Source organism: Tyto alba, unplaced genomic scaffold, assembly GCF_018691265.1.
Source record: "Tyto alba isolate M040663 unplaced genomic scaffold, T.alba_DEE_v4.0 Super-Scaffold_8, whole genome shotgun sequence".
Classification (NCBI taxonomy): Eukaryota; Metazoa; Chordata; class Aves; order Strigiformes; family Tytonidae; genus Tyto; species Tyto alba.
In genome coordinates, this window is record NW_024881329.1 from 1,205,430 (window position 1) to 1,223,924 (window position 18,495).

General features: G+C 49.9%; 1 protein-coding gene across 1 annotated transcript; it reads right to left on the reverse strand.

Moving 5' to 3' along the window:
* Positions 1–462: 462 nt before the first annotated feature.
* PIDD1 (p53-induced death domain protein 1) lies at positions 463–18,088 on the reverse strand. Its single transcript, XM_042785510.1, has 16 exons — positions 18,001–18,088; positions 15,943–16,323; positions 13,759–14,172; positions 12,816–13,019; positions 11,896–11,950; positions 11,490–11,691; positions 10,686–10,814; positions 10,199–10,378; positions 9,408–9,555; positions 8,273–8,408; positions 7,891–8,041; positions 6,221–6,344; positions 4,919–5,037; positions 4,381–4,488; positions 3,261–3,451; positions 463–2,528 (listed from the first exon to the last, which is right to left on the reverse strand). Exons 2-16 carry the CDS (start codon positions 16,205–16,207, stop codon positions 2,291–2,293), a joined length of 2,664 nt encoding a protein of 887 aa, XP_042641444.1. The 5' UTR covers positions 16,208–16,323; positions 18,001–18,088; the 3' UTR covers positions 463–2,290.
* Positions 18,089–18,495: the final 407 nt, after the last annotated feature.

Here is an 18,495-nt window from a genome sequence, read left to right on the forward strand (position 1 = left end):
GCTGCCTAACGCGGCTGTCGCCTGCCCACCACAAACTGAACGCCAAGCCTAGCTTCATCCCACTGCAGCTGTGGCTGCTGCCTTATGCTGCTTCCAGACCTCCTTAGCCTGGCTTTGCCTAGTCCTGCGCCTCCACCAGAAGCCAAGCTAAGCCTGTGCACTGTCCCCTCTAGACCAGCCTCGTTGCTCCCTAGCCCTGCTCCCCCAGCCCTGGTCATACCCATGCCCAGAATGTTGTTTCCTGGCTTAGCCCCTGCTGCAGCAAAGCCAGGCTACAGGGACACTGTGAACTCAGCCGCAGCCTGTCCCGCACTTCCAGCCAGCAGTACCCAAATAAGAGCTCTTCTCCCATTTCTGGGCAGCACAGCCAAGCTCACCTGTGTCTTTCTGCCAGCAGGTCGAAAGGGACCTGGCTCTGTCTGACACCTCGAGGCATTTATGGATTAGCAGACCATGCTGTGAAACAGTTAAGTGCTTATTTTATTCCCAGTGAGAGCAATATGCCCAAATGCATCTCTCCACAACTGGAGCAAAGAACAAATACCTCGTTGGTATACATCAGAATTACAGACGAGAACATGTGACACAGACTACCAGAGAAAACGTACATTCAAAAGAGAACTGCTGACTTGAACCCAACATGAGACTTGAGGGGCAGCATGGCCTAGGAAGTCAGATCTGAGGAAGTCCCTAGGCCCAAGGCGACCACTCAAGTCTGCAAGCCCTTGTCCAGTGCTCTGGGTTGGACACTAAGCACTCTATGAACTGAGATATTAGAATGGCCTCCAAAAACATTTTAAAAAAGCAGAACGATTTTACGCCTCTCTTTCAATAGTGCTGGTGGCAGGTCTGAAACACAGCATCAGGGAAACCACTAGTGATTCTTCACAGGGGGAAGAAAACACCAGGATTTCTCAGACCTGCAGCTGCAGCTTGACTTGGGGTGTTGCAACCTGGCATTTTTATACAGACTTCTGGTTTCCAGACTGAGAACAGCCCTTTAAATACTGCTTAGAGAGTTATTCTGAATCCAAACCAGTCTTGAAAGAGTTGAGCTTACGTAGATGACAGCAGCCTTTCAGAAAGCCTGCGTGAAATTTCTCACTGACACTAGTGGGTCATTAGTTGAGGCCCATTATGAGGTGGAGAACAGGAAGAGAAGGGCGCCTTAGTAGTCAATGACTGAGCAGTTAAAAAGCAATAAATACTTTCAGGCTTATACAAGATGTTCAGACTGCAAAACTGGGAGGTTAGCTCAGCACAGGGCATGCCAACCCCACAACAGTGCCTATTCCATAGCTGGTCAGACCAGTTTTTAAAATGCAAATTGAAGTCATGCTTTTCACCAAACTTCCCAAGGGGTCACACCTTCACTGCCAGACTGGCATGTTTCACTGGGAGAATGTGAGGAATATCCCTTTGAAACTGAAAGGGAAATTTTACTTTCACTTAAATTAGAGTCTCTCCCAGAACAGCAGGGTTATGGATTTTCACTTATTCGTAAAATAAAACTGCAACTCTGTCGAAGACCAGCAGCGTGTAGGTCTCATCTAAAAAGCCTGGCAGGTGCAGCAGCCTAGGGACAACGTGAAATTTTATTTGTTCCAAAATAGCCTTTGGAGCAAAACCAAAAAAACGAGAGCAATTTTGCTAGAAATTAGTTTCTCCTTTTTTCTCCACAAATCGTTATGTTTTGTTTGGGGCTTGAGGGAACTGGAAGAGATTTGGCAGAAGATATAAAACATCTTCATGGGGAATACAGTTCACATTTTCACGTGAGTAAAACACCTCATGAACAGAAATAGCTGAACAGTCCCCACTGCACCACAGGCCTTCATAACACGATCGCACCTTCACTTTCCCATCAAGCACTGGAGCACAGACAGACCCAAGCGCTCACACCCAGTGCTTCCAGCAGAACACAGTTTCAGGACTAAGTTATAAATAAATATATATAACATGAGTACTAATTCATTAAAGGCTACTTTAGCCACTACTCATCCGACAGACACTTCAGTCTTTGAATTTCTCCATGTTTCTGAAGGCTAAAGCTCAAGGTCAAGAAGTGGAAGTATAAAAAAGGCTTATAAATATACTCTAAATTGCCTGGGATTGGCAGAAGTGGCATGTGAGTAGAGACCCAAGAGAGCTCAGCAGTCTGCTCACAAGCAAATCAACGTCCAGCTCCTCAGGTTGACACTGAGACCTTGGGGTCGGAGCAGCCCCAAGACATTGTCACTCCAGGTACGCAGAGGGACCCCACACAAAACGCGGTTCTCTCTGCTAGGTGCTACATCATAGCTATTGCAGAGTCCTCAGTGCTGCTCTCCTGCTCCAAGCCCACCCGGCGGATGGACTCCCTGTATTTCTGCCGCCCCAACTCGATGATGGTTTCGACCTCATCAGCGATGTCCTGGCGACCACTCTCTTTCATGGCTGTAATCAACTTGCTCACGCAGTCAGGATCCTCCGAGTTTTGCTGAGCCCATGAGAAAAGCATGTCCAGGATCTGCTTATCAAGGTCCTCTCTGAGGAAAGGGGGAAGCACAGAAGTAACCAACACACTCTTCTGACTGGCAACCCAAAGAGAAATTACCTGAGTCCCAGCCCATGACTGAGGCCCTGGAGAAGCCATCCGTCCAGACAGAGCGCTCAGTGGGACTGCCCTTTCCCCACCCATCATGCAGGAGTTGCAGCTCCTGCACTAAAATCTCTCGAGAACATTTTTTTTCCAAATGGAAAAATCAAATCTAAGCACTCTGCTTTTGAATGTAAAATCCCCACAGCAAAAGCAGTTTGGTCATAACGAGTCGCATTCCTTCCTACTGCTCTGGCTTTTTCGTCAGACCTCATGTCCCATGACGTACCACAGGCTCTTTCTTTCTGAATAAAGATGATATTCACAATTAATGCCACAGACCACTGCCCGTTGTCAGAGATGGAGTCTGCCCAGGAATCCAGATCACAGAACAAAACAGGAATGCGACTCATCTGAACTACAAAGATCATCATGTTTGTTATATCCCTTTTTTTTTTTTTTTTTTCAAACATAAAGCTTTATTTTATAACGGCGAGAGAAAATAATCAGTTTACCATAAAAAAAAGGTAATGTTTTGAGATGAACCGTTAGTGAACCCATCGTTTATCCAGTGAAACAATATCAGGAGGGAAACTTTCAACCACTGTAGCATTAATTTATACTGTTACCTTGCAGACGGATGGATACAACGCATCACTGCTGATGCTGTGTCCTGTCCTACCTGTTATTGTATCCTATGCGCTCGATCTGCCGGTAGGTCAAGCCCAGGTTCAGGCCGATGCTCTGCCAGTCAGCTCCCACACGCCTGGCAATGCTCAGCAGGTTTGCCTGCGTCAGGTAGCCAGTCTCAGCATTGCCCAGGTTCAAGGGAGGGAAGGAGCAGCCGTTCTCACCCCAGCGGGGTTTCAGTCGCTGTGTCACAGAGAACAGAGAGAGAACATGCTAAACAAATCGGGTTTCTAGAGGACATTGTCTGGCCTCCAAACAAATTTCCTCCCTCCGACTGGGGAGAAATGACAATCGTGGTGCTGAAGTCAGGCTGCAAGAAGCAAGGAGCACTCAGGCTGGCAAAGACCAGCAATGCTCACTGCCTCTGAAAAATACCAAACCATAGCGTTCACGCTGGAAATTTACTTTCTTGCCTTTACAGAGCATTTTTCAGTGAACCATCTGCCCAAAGCTATCTGCCTCAGTGGTAAGAGAGCACTTAGTCTAGATGCGTAGTTGAGGTTGCATATGTCAGAAAAGGATGTGAGATCACAGCACGTGATCTGAAGGGAAGCATTCAGCCCACATAAGTATTTTTTGCTTTAAGCTTCTCAAAAATCAGTTAAATTCCATAAGCAAAAGTTTCATTTCTCACTGTAACATACAGCCCAGCCTTTAAAGGCCAGTGGCTCACACCAGAATACTCAGCACCTGTATTCAGATACAGCCTAACCAGCTCAACATAGACCTTTCTTTTTTCCTGCTGCATGAGCTGCCCGACTAAGAAATTTGTAAACAAAACAGACACTTCCCGTAATTACAGTGAGCTCCCTCCTGTTCTACATGCCTCATTCACTCAGAGAATCCACCCTCTCTGACCACTCATCCAACAAGCCTGTGCTCGACAGGCAAGATGAGCAGGAGAGATGGAGCCCACTCCCAGCTATTCAAGTTTCTCTTTTCAGAAGAGCTCGCGGGGAATGGGAAAGCTCCACCATGACATGGCTGGGCAGCCACTTCTTGCAGTCATTCATTGCATCTCTTCTCATGGAGGAAGACAAAATTAGCTGAGCAGGAAGGCTGTGCCCTTACCCCATCTAGATTTTTTTTCTGTAGAAAACAAAACAACTCACAGGCAGCTTGATGGGCAGAGTAGCAAGCCAGAGGGAGTCTGGTCCTTTCCTCCTCCTGCTGGCATCTTCAGGGATGCTCTCAGGAACTGCCCCTCGGTAGAAAGAGACCTTTGCAAACAGAAAGCAAGCAATGAGGCTCAGATGGAAGCACAGCAGCCAAGCCTGCTTGCACTGTGTCTTTTCTGTCAGGGAAAGAATTAATTCAGCATTTCTCCCAATCCTCAGTCCATAAATATGGCCTCCCAATTAAAGTGCAACAGGGAAGAGCACTGAGGTTCTGACACAGAGGCTGGACTCATTGCCAACACCCCAAGAGTTAATGGCAGGAATGTAAGTCGGCGAGCTAAGTGATGAGTGATCCTTCCAGACTATTCTTCTTGCTTATTCAGGGGTTAGTCAGTGAAATGCAAAGCCAAGGAAAAGAGAAGAGGAAAAGAGTCATGCCCAGTGCTCAGAGATTATTATGAGGAGCATTGTAAAAGCAAAAATGATGACGATGAAGGGGGGAAACAAAAAGTCAGTCTGACTGGTTGCTCACCTGGCCTTTTACAGCTTGGCCTTTCCTGTCTACCGGGGAGGTCACATAGATTTCCTTCATGTTCTTCAAGTGGGAGTAAAAAATAAACGAGAGACGTCCATCCACACAGTCGGGGCGATCTGTGCAGAGAAGCAGCAAACACTCGACTCGTGCAGCAAAGTGTGCAGCTCTTCAAGCCTGGCCAACAGCCCATCACCCATGAGCAGCGTCCCTGATACTACCTACTCCTCCTACTCATGCCTGAAAGAACTGTAACCCCCGCTTCCTTGCTGGGTGACAGGGGAAAGAAGAAAACACCGGCTGTGGAGAAAGCAGGTCCTGCAGGTGAAAAAGGAGAATGGCCACAAGGTGGAGAGCAAGTTCAAGAATGGAAGGCAAGGCAGGGCAAGACATTCAGATAGAGTCAAGTCCATCCTTGGCACTTCCCTCCTATCCTTGGTCCATTCTACCCCTTGGAGCATAGAATCAGCTGCAATAGCATCCTGCAAGGAACAAAAATAGGTCCCCTATCTCTTCACCATTTCTGCAGTGGGTGCAGAAATAGGAATAGAGCTAAAGGCAAAAAAAATATAATCAGGCACGACATTAATATATGTAATTATCTAGCAATTAAATTAGAGTCCAGCCTATATCAGGACAGAGGAATAGACTCTGGCCTCATGAACTCCACTGAAAGACCAGCGTACTTTATTATTCTTCATAGAGACGTGCTTTATTTACACCAATGAAAATGAGCTGTACAGTTGTTTTTTGCAGAAAATGGCTCAGTTTGCGGCCGTAACGGTTCCAGACACATTGGGGCATAAAACATCATCTTGAGTTTTTGTCCTGCTCCCTCTTTTCTTCTCTTCTAATAGCTCCATTAGGGAAAATTCTTTCCTCTAGATTATTTCAGAAACACCTTCTCAAAAAAAGTATTTTTATATGCGTTCTCTCAGAAATGGACAACACTGATTAGATCACCATGGGCATTCCAGTGTGGTGCCTAAGATGCCAGGAAAAGGGCTGCAGAAGCAGATCAGTCATAAAATAAACACACTTGGCTATTGCCCCCTGCAGGCTACAAGAGCATGAGAGGAAATAAACACCTGCAAACAGAACTTTCGTAGAGAAAAGCAGACACAAAAGTTGGGTGACCAGAGAATGTGACAAGTTCAGTGTCCATGGGCTGGCTGCTGTGAGTAGTGGGCGAGCTGGAGACAGAGGGGAATGCCACGGAGGAGTACAGCCCCCAGCAGAAACACGCCAGGGGCTGGAGAAGCACATGAGGCAGGAGCAGAAAGGAGCCCAGTGCTACCATACCCATATCGATGTTGATGCCTCGCTCAAAAGCTGCAAAAAATTGCTCTCCCTCAAACATCTCCACCATGTCGGATGGCTCAGGTCCTCGATAGCGGTCCTGCAGCTTCTTCAGCACTGGGTCAACCTGACAAGGGTGACAACACAGGATCCCGTGTTTGGGCTGAAGCACGTCTGTCCCCTGACCCACGTCCCTACACCTGTGATGTTCCTCTCACTCATCTTCAACAGGGAAAGTCCATTTTACGTGGAAAGGATGTAAACAAAGGAACAAACACCCACCCCCTCCTATCCCAGGCACATTCACTACAGACAAGGAAGTGGTGCTCTGAGTTTTGTGGCTTCCCTATTTCTCAAGGAAAAAGCAGAAAAGCCTGTGTGGACTAACACAGATAGGCCATCCCAAAGCTGCCACTAAAAAAGCATATCCAGCAACGTCTCTATCTTTTTAACAGGTTAGTAACCTCCAAAGACAGGGAGGGATTTACTCGCTACTTTATCCCCCTCCTCACAGTATGCCATTAAAAGACATTTTCTCTGCAAAAAGCCCCGTGCTACAACAGCACACAGCTGAGGACACCAGAAAGCTCCTTTGGGTGTTGCAGGCTGTGATCACGCTGTCAGACCTGAGGCAGAGCAAGTGTCAGCCTAGAGCCGAGGTGTCTATTCTTTCCGTTTGTAACAGTAAACCTTCTCTCTCACCCCATGACCATGCCTGGCAGGAATACAGACACCCCCAAACCCTGGTCTGACTGCGAGTGCCATTGCTGCCTCCCCTGGAAACAATTTTAGCCCAGAACCCAAGATAGAAAGAATACTTACAGATGTTTATGCCCACCAGTCATTTCAATACAGGAGAAGAAAGAAATTTTAAAAGGAGCAACGAGACCAAAGGATTACACAGAGAGTTAGATACGCAGCCCAGTTCTGGCAGTCTGATAAAATATCCCTCACCTCACTGAGCTGCCCTGTCTGTCCAAGTATGTGCTCTACAAACACAGATGCATGCTTACTGTGCTGACATCTGAAGTAACACTGCTGAGGGCTGATACCCCGGGGGCAGAGGCGGCAGAAGAGAATGCGTGAGCACTTCCCATCTCCTTCTGTACAGAGCCAGCCAGATTAACTCAAACTAATAGCATAAACCAACTTGATGGTGCACCGAAGCAGATTAAGGAGGGCTCACATGTTCTATTCCACCGCTTGAACTGTAAACAGCAAGGAACATCAGGAAGAGTACCATTTCTAACCACGCCAGCTGAAACCAAAGCAGTGCTTCTGCCCATGCTACTAGCCCACCTCAGACAAGCGACGTGTTAACTTTAGTATCTTTGACTGAAGTTTAAGCCAACATATTTTGCCTCATGTTTGCTGGATGCTAACAGCATGCACACGGCTAGTTACTGCGGCTCAGCTGATTTTAGCAGCCCAGTCCTCAAGATTCGCGGGGGAGGAAATCACTGCATGGCATCCACCGCTGCCTAGAATGAGTTTTCCTTCTTCCCCCAGCTCCCAGTGAACTGGTATCAGGCTACAAACACCGTGTGGTGACAGCACACCCCAGCTGTGACCCCGGGGCAGTCAGCAGGACCGTTCGGTGCACTGCTGCCCTTACATCCTGCAAAGGGAGGCCCAGGGAGCTCAGAAGCAAGGCAACACAACGCAGATCAGACCTTGTGCTTGGGGACACACTGTAGCAGGACTTGCTCGGGGTCCTTCTTCCTCTGCAGAGCAATGAAGTTCACCTGGTACATACGCAGGCGCTCATAGACTTTCTTGGCAATGCCTCCAATGTAGGTCTTGGTGGTGTACCACAGCCAGTACCTGGCAGAGAGGGAATTAAGAAAAAGGAGGGATCCTACCTAGGAAGAGAAGCCAGTGTCACACCCATAAGGCCGTAGAAAATGATGGGTAGAGACAAAGTGCTAAGCTGGGCATGACTTGCAAAGGGAAAAGGGAACAAGTAGTGTTAATGGCACGACCCCTGGTCAGAACGTGGGAAAATCAGGGCAATGGAACATCTCATCTTTTTGTCAGGACTAATCCCGCACTTACCAGGAGAAGTGAGTGACTTCAAACACTGCATAAAGATGGGTGAATTCCAGCACCACCTGACTGGTAATGTCATCCCAGGTTTGGCCCTCCAGGTCGCCGTGGAGAAGATGCAGCCTTGACGGATCCAAATTTAGCCCTGAAGGCAATAACAGTCAAGAGATGCTATATGCAACAGAACTCTTTATTCACAGCTTTATAAACCCAGCCACAGTTTTGGGTGATTCCCTTTTTAAAAGCACCACATTAAGGCTTATGGACTTCTCTTCAGCATCCAGGACTGACCTTTGGTCAAAGAAGAGCAGCAATAAAAGGATAAGGCTACCCCAGGGTTTCCAGGATATCCTGGCAGAGTATGCAGACTTAAACTGATAGCGTGCTGATTTCCACCAACAGATTCATTAGACAATTCCCATCACCAATATCTAGGGTTATAAATTAAGTTCTATCTCTTTCTAAATGTACATCCCACATACTTTTCAATCCTGATGCACTTCAGATATACAAATAACACCGAAAAGATTTTACTTCTTCACCAGAAAGCCAGGAAATGTCAAAGAAAATAGGAATTTTGAGCCACAGGGTACTTAGCACGCAAATGAAGGAATCCCTGGCAAGGCTGAGGCTGTTTGTAGCAGTATTCAGAGTGGGAGATGGCTTAGTGTATGATCGTACTCTTTTAACTGCAGTGGCTCAGCACTTGATTCATGATCAAGGAAGTAAGAGAGAAAGCAGACCCCTGGAGGCAGCATCTTCATCACCTGCTTCAAGCTATTCCCAGTCACTAATCAAAGCCCTTTTACAATGCATCTCCTCAGCTGGCAGGAGTGCCTCTCCAACCCATCATAGCAAACCCAGCAGTCTAAATCCACGTGCAGTTCAGCAGAGAAATCCATTTGCCAAGGCCATTCTCTCAGCTTGTGCTGCTGGTCTGTGAAGACCAGCGCTGGTTCTGCTAGACCTGAACTACCTTCAGCCACCCTGCACCACCACTCACTCAGCAGACACACCTTGCTGTTCCTGCAGGAAAAGCAGCAAGCTTTATTATTAACAGGAAAGGCAAACAAAATTCCCAGCTTGCCGTTCGTGGGTTTCCACATATGGCGTTTCTCTTTGACAATTTTGGGAAAAAACTGACCTGTGACCCCGGGTGGGAGGGGCAGCTGAATTCTCACTGGCCTGAGAAAATCCATCAGGGAGTCCTGGGAGAGGCAGAGCAGGGGACTGGCTCTGCACCCTGCATCGGCCATGATTTCTTCTATCTCTTCTGCAGAGACTGGCAGCACCTGGATGTGTAAGACAGCACGGTGAGTGGAGAAGTCAGGCATCCAAATTCCCAAATCCCCCAGCACCCAGCAGGAAAATGCTGCTCTCGGCTCAGGGACCGGTGACAGACAGAAGCACAGTGAGCTTTGGCTGAAGTCTGCTCTAATACTGGTGTCAATCTGGCAAGCTGGAACAGACCAAGGTATTACAATAGCGTTTAGCCCTATCTAGCAACTCTACAGAACAACTAATTTTAGTGGGGTGGCTTTAGAATCAGATCCACATAAATAATGCCGCCCCCCCCCCCCCCCCCCATCCCAGTCAGTGAGGTCACTGAGCTGTTCTGCCAGGCTCTTTGTGTTGAAGGGAACAAGAGGCAAAACCTCCTTGTGTTCCCTTCACAACAGCTAGCTGCTGATCTGCCAGAGGGAGCCCTGGCAGAGCTGCGAGGAGATCCCTCTCCCACCCAGGGCAGCTTGAAGCAGAGCCCATTTTGCAGACAGGGAAGCTAAGAGAGGTGATCTGGGATGGGTCAGCCCATGAAGCAAACACATCAGACACAAAGTGCCCTAGGGTGGACATCTCAGCTTCAGCTCCCCAGGTTGGCATGGGACAACAGTTGCACTAGGGCTTACCAAAGCTTGCTTTTTAAAGCGTGCATACCTGCAGCTTGACACTGCGAGTCTCTTCAGTGACTCCAGGAGGAAAGGTCACTTTGATGCTTGGATCCACGCTGGAAAAGAGCAACGTCCCCTCTGCTGGCACTTTGCATTCATTTTGCACAAGTCGAGACACAACGAGGAACCAAGAGAAATGAAGGACACTACAGTGAGCCATATGCTTCTGTAACAGAAGACAGGGAAGCAGAGAAAATATATAGGCGTATAACATAATACAATAAAAGCAGGAAAATAAGTGCTGGTAACAGCTGAGCAAGTGAAAGCACTAGAAGAGGGATGAAGCACGGCAGGCTGCAACTCATCACCTTCAGGAGACGTGAGAGAGGAAACCTGGAGCTGAAATTCACATTTTGTAGCAGCTGGTCAAAACACAGCTCCCGAGATGTTTCAAATGGGCTCATTCTTGGCTGGGCAAAACCAACGAGGGGAACAGGAACGACATGTGTCACTGGTCATTCCAATCTGCTTACCTTTGATTTTCTCTTCTGCTCCACTCCCGTTCTCAGATCACTCCAGTTCTGCCCACTGAAGGTCCGAACTACCACCTCACGCTGCTGAAGGGTTTGAGGGGAGGCATATGGCATCCAGATCTGCACCTCCTGGCAAAAAAAAGCATTCCTGTGATACACCAAAGGATAAAACCAAGCCTAGCTCTGCTCTGAGGCTCTCTGCGCAGACAAGAAGGGGGCGGGCGAAGCCCGGCCTGTATGCAGGGAGTGGAGGGGGAGATAGGAACCTGCACTGTCCTGCAGCCTCCGGGGAGGTGACAGGAGATGTCAGGTCCACTGTGTAATGTGACAGCAGGAAAAGCTCGGCTGCTTGCGGGCAGAAACGGCAAAGCAACTTTTGCAGTGAGTTGCTGTCAGCCATGACGGGGCTGGTGGTGTGAGTACTCACCAGCTTGAATGAAAACCACGCTCTCAGACTCACAGGGAAGGATGTGAACCATTCTCCTTGCAGGCTAAGGCCAAATTCTGGAACAGCCCCTATCCTCTGGCACAGGAGGATGGGTGTGAGTGAGGAATGTTATAGCTCAGCTCAAGCAGGTGCAGTGGGGAAGGCAAAGGAGCCAGACCAGCACAATGCCAGAGAAGCTGGCTGTGTCCCTTCTGAGTCTTTGCAGCGGGGCTTCTTTGAAAGGCAGTTCTGCAACTACCTAAATGCAGCAGTGATGGGGGTAGCTGCCTCAAAAGTCACCACAAACTCTCACAGCAGACTCTGACGAGCTACTGCGGAGGCAGATTGGTCAGGAGGTGGCCTGGATGTGTCCTCACCTGCTGGAATTTGACCCCATGAGGCTGCAGCTCCAGGATTCTACTTAGCAGGACATCGTGGTGTCTCAGCTTCACCCACCGAGGGTCCGGTGCGAGGGTTCGGAAGTAGATCCGCAGAGGGTCAGAGGCAGCCCCCGGTGGAAAGTAGAAATGGATGCCACAGGCCAGGACCACTTTGCAGCCTTCAGAGGTGACAGTAAAGCTTCCAGAAGAAATGCATGGATGTATGACACCGGGCAATGACTTCAGCCCTCCAACAATCAACAGAAGAATCTCCTACCTTGTGTTTGACCGGCCCGCTGAGGCCATAAGCTCCTACACACATGTGCAATACCCACTATTCACCAATCTTGTCTGGGAGCTTGTTACACCACTCTAACACAAGCTCTTCGTAACAGAGGCTTACCTGTCCTCTCCTGATGCAAGGAAGAGTCTTCGTAGCCCTCTGGCACTGGATTCATCTGCAGCAATAAGGAAGTTTGGGTAGGAGGAGGCAACAGAGGTTACTTAAGTCAGGGTAGACAAGAAACGGCTGGGCTTGCATTTCAGTTTTGGCTTAATCCTAATCTGACAGCAGTCGCTAATGGAACCCTGCTCAAGTGCAGTGGACTTCAGATCAAGCAGCAGTAGGAGGGTGGGAAGAGGCCTAGGGATCCCAAGACATACTGGAAATGCTGACTCTCCCACAGGAAGACTCAGAATCAGGGGGAATTAGAAAATATTTCTATCTACCACCCCTGCAGCTCTCAGGGCCATGTCTGATTGCCTGGGGCCACCCCTGAGAATCAGCGCTTGCTCTCGTGAACATAAGCACCACTGGGAAACCCTGCTCAGATTCCTGCTCATTCATCACCTTCCTCTTGGACAAAGAGCTGCTCCTCTGCAGCCTGGGAACCACGGGCAAGCAGGAGGTAACTGCACAGCAGAATGACCTCTGTGCTCTCTGTGCTTCTAGCATGAGCCACCACAGCCTTAGGGCCACACAGTCAGTCCAAGAACTGGTGCTCACCTCTGCCAGAAAGGCTGGGCCACTTCATGGGCCTCTCCTGATGCCTTTCCTGTGAATGCCATTTCCACTTCCACTGTAAAACCTTTCTCAGCAAGCCCAAATCCAGAGACCACTGAGCCCTTTGGACCACGCTTGGGCTTAGGAAAACAGAACTCGTACTGCCTGTATCCTTGCAACCTAGTAATCATTCCAGACAAATAAATACTGATCTGATTCCCCCCTGCTTGTCTCCTCTAATCCAAACGCATCCACACCATGCTGGGTTGAGGGAGGGAACAGCTGGGCAGGTCCCACAGCAGCAGAAGCCTTGCAATTACCAGTCTGTGGGGATGGCTCATTTTCTCCTAAGGGATTGCCTCGGAGGCGCACGAATGGTGAGGTCTGGATCTCGGGGGGGACAGCACGGAGGCAATTGTTCTGCAGATCAAGTCTGGACAAGTTGGGCAGGCTGGCAAGCGAGGCAGGGACTGTCACCAGGAGATTGCTATGGAGATGCAGCCGCCGCAGAGACTTCAAATTGGCTGCAGGTTAGAACAAGAAATGACCCCCCATCCATGCTGTTAATTGCATTGAACGTCAGCTCTCGCCCCCCCGCTGCTCTCCTCATCACATGTACACACATACACACACACACACACACACACACACACACACACACACAAAATCAGGGAAAAGCACAAGAGCCCAACATCTCTCTAGCTCACAAAATAAAGGGGTCCAGGGAACTAGCCAAGAGGCGACGCAGCCTCCTCTGTTCTCTGCTTTTCAGCACCCAGCTACGAGTATGGACCTAAGATGCTTCCGTAACAGCATCAGTGACAGCCCCGGGCCCAAAGTTACACAGCACCCAAGAGCCAGGAAGCTGGGCAGCAGAAGTCAGAGCCTGGTTCCATGGACCGGCACACTCTGGACTGAGCGATTTCAAGCCCAGATTTGCATCCCATTAAATCCCAGCTCTTCTGCTTCCAGACCCGGGTACTACCCAAAACCAGCCAGGCCAGACCCCCGGCTATTGTAAATTGTACTGAAATCTTAGCAGTCTTGCTGATCCACAGAAGCAGAAAGCACGGTCTAGGGAATCGTCAATGCTCAAAGGCACTGATTGAACCAAGCATGTTTCTTCTGGATATCCCTCCTATTTGCCACGTAACAGATGGTTTATGCTAACAGCTCTGGGGACAGAGACAAAGGGCCTTCAGGGGTCTTTGTACCAAAAGCTCAGCAAGCCCGTGTCCTTTTTTTCCCCTAGAAAATACTTACCTAAGGAGTCTGGGATGCTCGATAAGCGATTCCCAGAGAGATCCAGCTCTGTGCAGTTGTGCAGATTCCCAACTTCTTCGGGGAGGAATTCCAAAGCATTTTCTGAGAGATCCAGGTCCTGCAGCACTGCCAGCTTCCCAATGCTTGGAGGTAAGTCTTTCAGCTGATTTTTCATAGCTGAGAAGAAAGTCAGCTTGCTCAGAGAGCCAATGTCCTGAGGGAGTGCCACCAGGCTGTTGTGGCTCACCAGGAGCACACGGAGGCTGGGGAGGTGGAGGATGCAGCTAGGCAAGGTGGAGAGGCTGTTGAAGCTGAGATCCAGGTGGGTGAGACATCTGAGGTTCCCAATGTCTGGTGGCAGGCTTGTCAGGGAGCCATGCTGACACGAACCAAACTCATCCCTGGCGTGGCCGCCTGGGTGTGGAGGGAAGCGGAGGAAGAGGTCAGTAAGCTACAGGAATACCTCAGCAGCCTCACATGAGACTCCGTAGCACAGAGACCCAGAAGATGGGGAGTTACTGATCACAACGAGCCGCGCTGATGACAAAGTACTCATAGGCAAGTGGGTTTTCTGCTCCTTGCCTCAGTTTCCTGATCAGTGAAAGGGGAATAATGGGGAAGACCTGTTATGAAATCAAGAGATGCCCCAGTCAACCACTAGAACTCTGCTAAACACGCCTGGAGTTGAAGCTCAGAAAGAGCCAGGCTGCTCCTCACATCTACCACCCTTCAGCAGGGTGGCCCATAGCCCTCCGAGTCTCCCACTCTCCTTCCCCACCAGCACCAGAGGCCAACACACAACACTTTATGGACTGAAGAGACATTCCTCGCCCTCCAGACTTTGCCCATCCTGTCGGGGGATGAACAGCCCCGAGGACTAAGATCTGCCCTTGCAAGACTGGAGAGCAGATGTGAGGAAAGCAGTGAAAACGTGGGATAAAAGGCAGGTAACTCAGTATTGTGCAGGCCAGAGAACGCCAAGAGGGAAGGGTACAAGTTCCCCATCCCAGCTGGTAACACTCAAACTGGAGAAGGGCTGCACCCATGGAAAATAAGTCAAGCAACCAAAAGGAAATTTCAAAAAATCTCCATTTCTTCATCGTTTCCGACTCTCCCTCCCCTGTTGTCTATTTGTATACACATACAGCAGAGGGCACCAAACATTTTTTATGCTGCATAATGGTAAAAAATGAGAACAATCAAACTAATAGACAGACTGCGTTTTGTACCTAAGAAAATCTTAGAGTTATTTTATTGCCTTCCAGGATGCTCAGTGTGTACATACATCTCACAACACAAGCCTGATAAAAGGTGTTGCCGTTATCCTCACCTTACTAAAGGGGAAAAGACAAATGAAATTATTCACATGAGATATCTGTGGCAGATATAGAAACGGACCTCAATCTTTTCAGTTTTCAACTAGAACTCTGAATTCTGGCTGCAAACTCCCCCTTTTTTCTCTCATTTCCTTTAAAAATTCCACCTCCCAAAGAGCAAATGATTCAGTCTAATTCAGAAATTATATCATTCGTATCGAGATCTTCCTACAATAAAGAGATGAGGAAGTCAAAGAATGATCTAATGTTTATAGGTCTAACAGTTATTACAGATTGCCAAATTATATGCACGCCCTGAGTCATACTTTTGATAAAATGTTGAGCAGCCTCTTCAGGTCTGTCTGGAACTCTGATAAACCTATGCTCACTGACACCAAGCAAGGATTAAGCTAGGATTGATTCAGGTAGAAATGCAGCAAAGACAACTCCTTATACTCCCAAAAATGAAAGAGGAGCTGAGCATTTACCAAAAAATCCAACACCTTTCAATCCCCCTCTCCTTGTGTTTACAGTCACAGTCTCCTTGTATATACAGTTTTGCAACTGTGCAAAAAACGTTCTTCTTCTAGAGATGACTAAAGAAAATGTTGCAGCATCAATCCAACCAGATTCCAAAAACTGGTCCCCAGGCAGCTGTAGAAACAAAGGAAGGAACTAAGAGTCTAGAAGCCCTATCTTGTTGAAATCTGCATGCAGCTCTGAGGAAAGCTAAGAGCCAAAGCTGTAGTAAGGGACAGTAGAACAAAACAATCCCAAGGGCAGTTTGTCCTGCGGATGTGGAGAGAAGGATAAAAAGAAAAAAGCTGAGCCTAGGAAAAGTTGGATGGCGACAGGCCCAGGAATTTACCTTTGAGCACCAGGGACTTCAGGTGCGTCAGATGAGGAAGGATGCCCAGTGTGGTGCCGAGGAGGCAATCGTTGCTGCTGAGCCGGAGGAACTCCACCTGGACCACCTCTCCCTGCCGCCCCTCGAACAGCCGGAGGAACCGGTGGCAGCCGTCAGGATAAACATCCAGGTTCAGCCTGTTGTCTGCAAGGCAGGAGCCAGCGAGAGCAGCAGCCCCTGAAGCCCCCTCCCTGCACTCGTCCCCCAGCCCCAGCAGCTCTGCCATCTTCTGCGTCTCCTCCGCGGGGTCCGGACATGCTCTGACTTGCTGGGTAGGCAGGCACTGGCAGCACCACGAGGCAGCCGGGACGAGGAGGAGGAGGAGGAGGAGGAAAGATGGCACTGAAAGAGAACACAAGTGCACGATGAAGGCTTCCTGCCCCGGCCCGGAGTGACGGGAAACAGTTTATAATCACAGCAAGAGGGCAGAAGGGATTACACGTGTGTTACTGAAAGCTTTGTTGGCAGAGAGCACAGAAATGCAGGGTGACGGATGCCACGGAGGCTTCTCCTAGGGAAAACCTGAGTTCTCCTAGCCGACATCTTGGCAGGGAATGGAGCAATTACCCATCAGAATAAACAGCAATATTAACTTTAAAAGATACACATGTAAATGACTATGCCTGAGACAGATTTCAAAGTGCCTTAGCGGGAAGCTTTACAAGTGGAGGGGGAACCCAGGGCAGGGAGGGCCAAGCCAGGAGCAGAGCCCAGAGTCTGCAAAGGGTCCTCATCGAACCCGGCTGTGAAACTGGGTGCCAACGAGATAAAAGTGAACATAGATGAAAACAGGCAAAGGGCAGCAGGGCAAACGTGGCAAGGCAAGGGAAGGGGTTAGAAAAGGCACATCCGCAGCACAGGAGCACTCGACTGAGCAGTGGGACTGGGGCTCTTGGCAGATTTTGCCTCCACAGGGATACTCTGACACAACAAAGCAGGCACGAAGCCATGGCCGGCTAGTTACCAGCCAGTCCTTGTTTCCTCCCCTCACAGCACCCTCCACGGATAAAGAGAAAGGGGAAAAGTAGATATTACACAGTGCATGCTAAGAAGGGTTTAAACCTCAAGGAGCAGAGGTTTGAAATTTGAACAAATTAATTATTCCTCTGCCCTCTTAGTGTGAAGAAGCCTTCACCCACCTAGGACTTTTAAAATCAGCCACTACCATCGTAGCACACTGGTAGTGCAAAGATGAGCAGAGGCACCACACTTGCTTTTATACCGGTAGTCACATCCTTCTAAGTTCCCCGCTTCCTGCTCTTTCCACTTCCTTTATCTTTTGCGACTCCTCCTGAGCTTGGCAATTAAACTAGCTTATGGTGTGAATACCAGGAGTTCTTTTTAAACCCTGCCATGGATCGAACAGAAGTTTCTTTTTGATTGAGTGGTGCAGAACTACAAAAAACTTGTAACGGCTTTAACGCCCAAGGCCAGCAGAAGCCAGCTAACGCCCCTGCAGCACGCTGAGGAGCAGTGCTTTTTACTGTGAACCTGTGGGACACGGCAGCACTGATGTTCCCAAAGCACAGTCTAGGGGCAGGCATCACACCCGACTGACTCCCTGAAAGAGCAGAAACCTTATAAGGACAGGAAGAGCAGGTAAATGGAAATGACCGCTTTAGTGAAAAGGTGTTTCTTACAAGAAAGCTTTACACGACATATACACAGCTCTCTTGTAGATAGGCATAAGCAAAAAGACCGTCTGCTCTAGCTTTGTAAAGCTATCGAGGGTGAAGGAACCAGAGGGCAGGTCTGAACTGGCCAGGCTGGAGAGGCTGGGAGACCACAGGCGCAGCCTCAGGCGTGCGTGCAGGACACGGGCAGGCACCCTCGTTCACACACAAACACACACACACACACACACTCGCCCCGGCCCGTCCTCACTGGCCCTGTGGCCAGCTCCGGCGGCCCCAGGCCCCCATTTCCTCACACCCCGAGCCGAGGCGCAGCCCGCGGGCCCCCCCCCCCCCCCCCCCCGGCAGGCCCTACAGCCCAGCAGCCCGGCCACGCGTGGCTCACCCCCTGCGCGCCCAGTCCCGGGCACACAAACCCCGGCTCCCGACAGCCCGGCCGGGGCTCAGCTCAGGCGCTTCCTGCCGAGTTTGCGGGCGAGCTGCGCCGCCGGGGCGGGACAAACCAGAGGAGGTACCAGATGCAGCGGGACGAAGGGCAGGCGGCTTTGTGGAGCCAGGCCCAGGCGTCCCGCCGTCACCAAAGTGTCACGGAAAGGCGATTTTTCCTGTCTCCACGGCCCCGTCCCGTCCCGCTGCAGCTCCCCTGGGCTCGCGCGTGAGCTCAGCCCGCAGGGAACGGGAAGCAGGGGCATCTCCTGGTGCTGGGCTCAATCCGCTGCGAATTTGGGAAGAGACGCGCAGCGGGAGCGGGGGCTTTCGGGTCTGGCAGGGCAGAGGCTGGGGGCTGCGGAGCCAGCGCCCGCGTCCACGCGCGCCGTCCCCGCCAGCCGCTCCCACGCCAAGCCCCGCGGTGTTGCGCCGCTCTGCGTTTCGCTCAGAG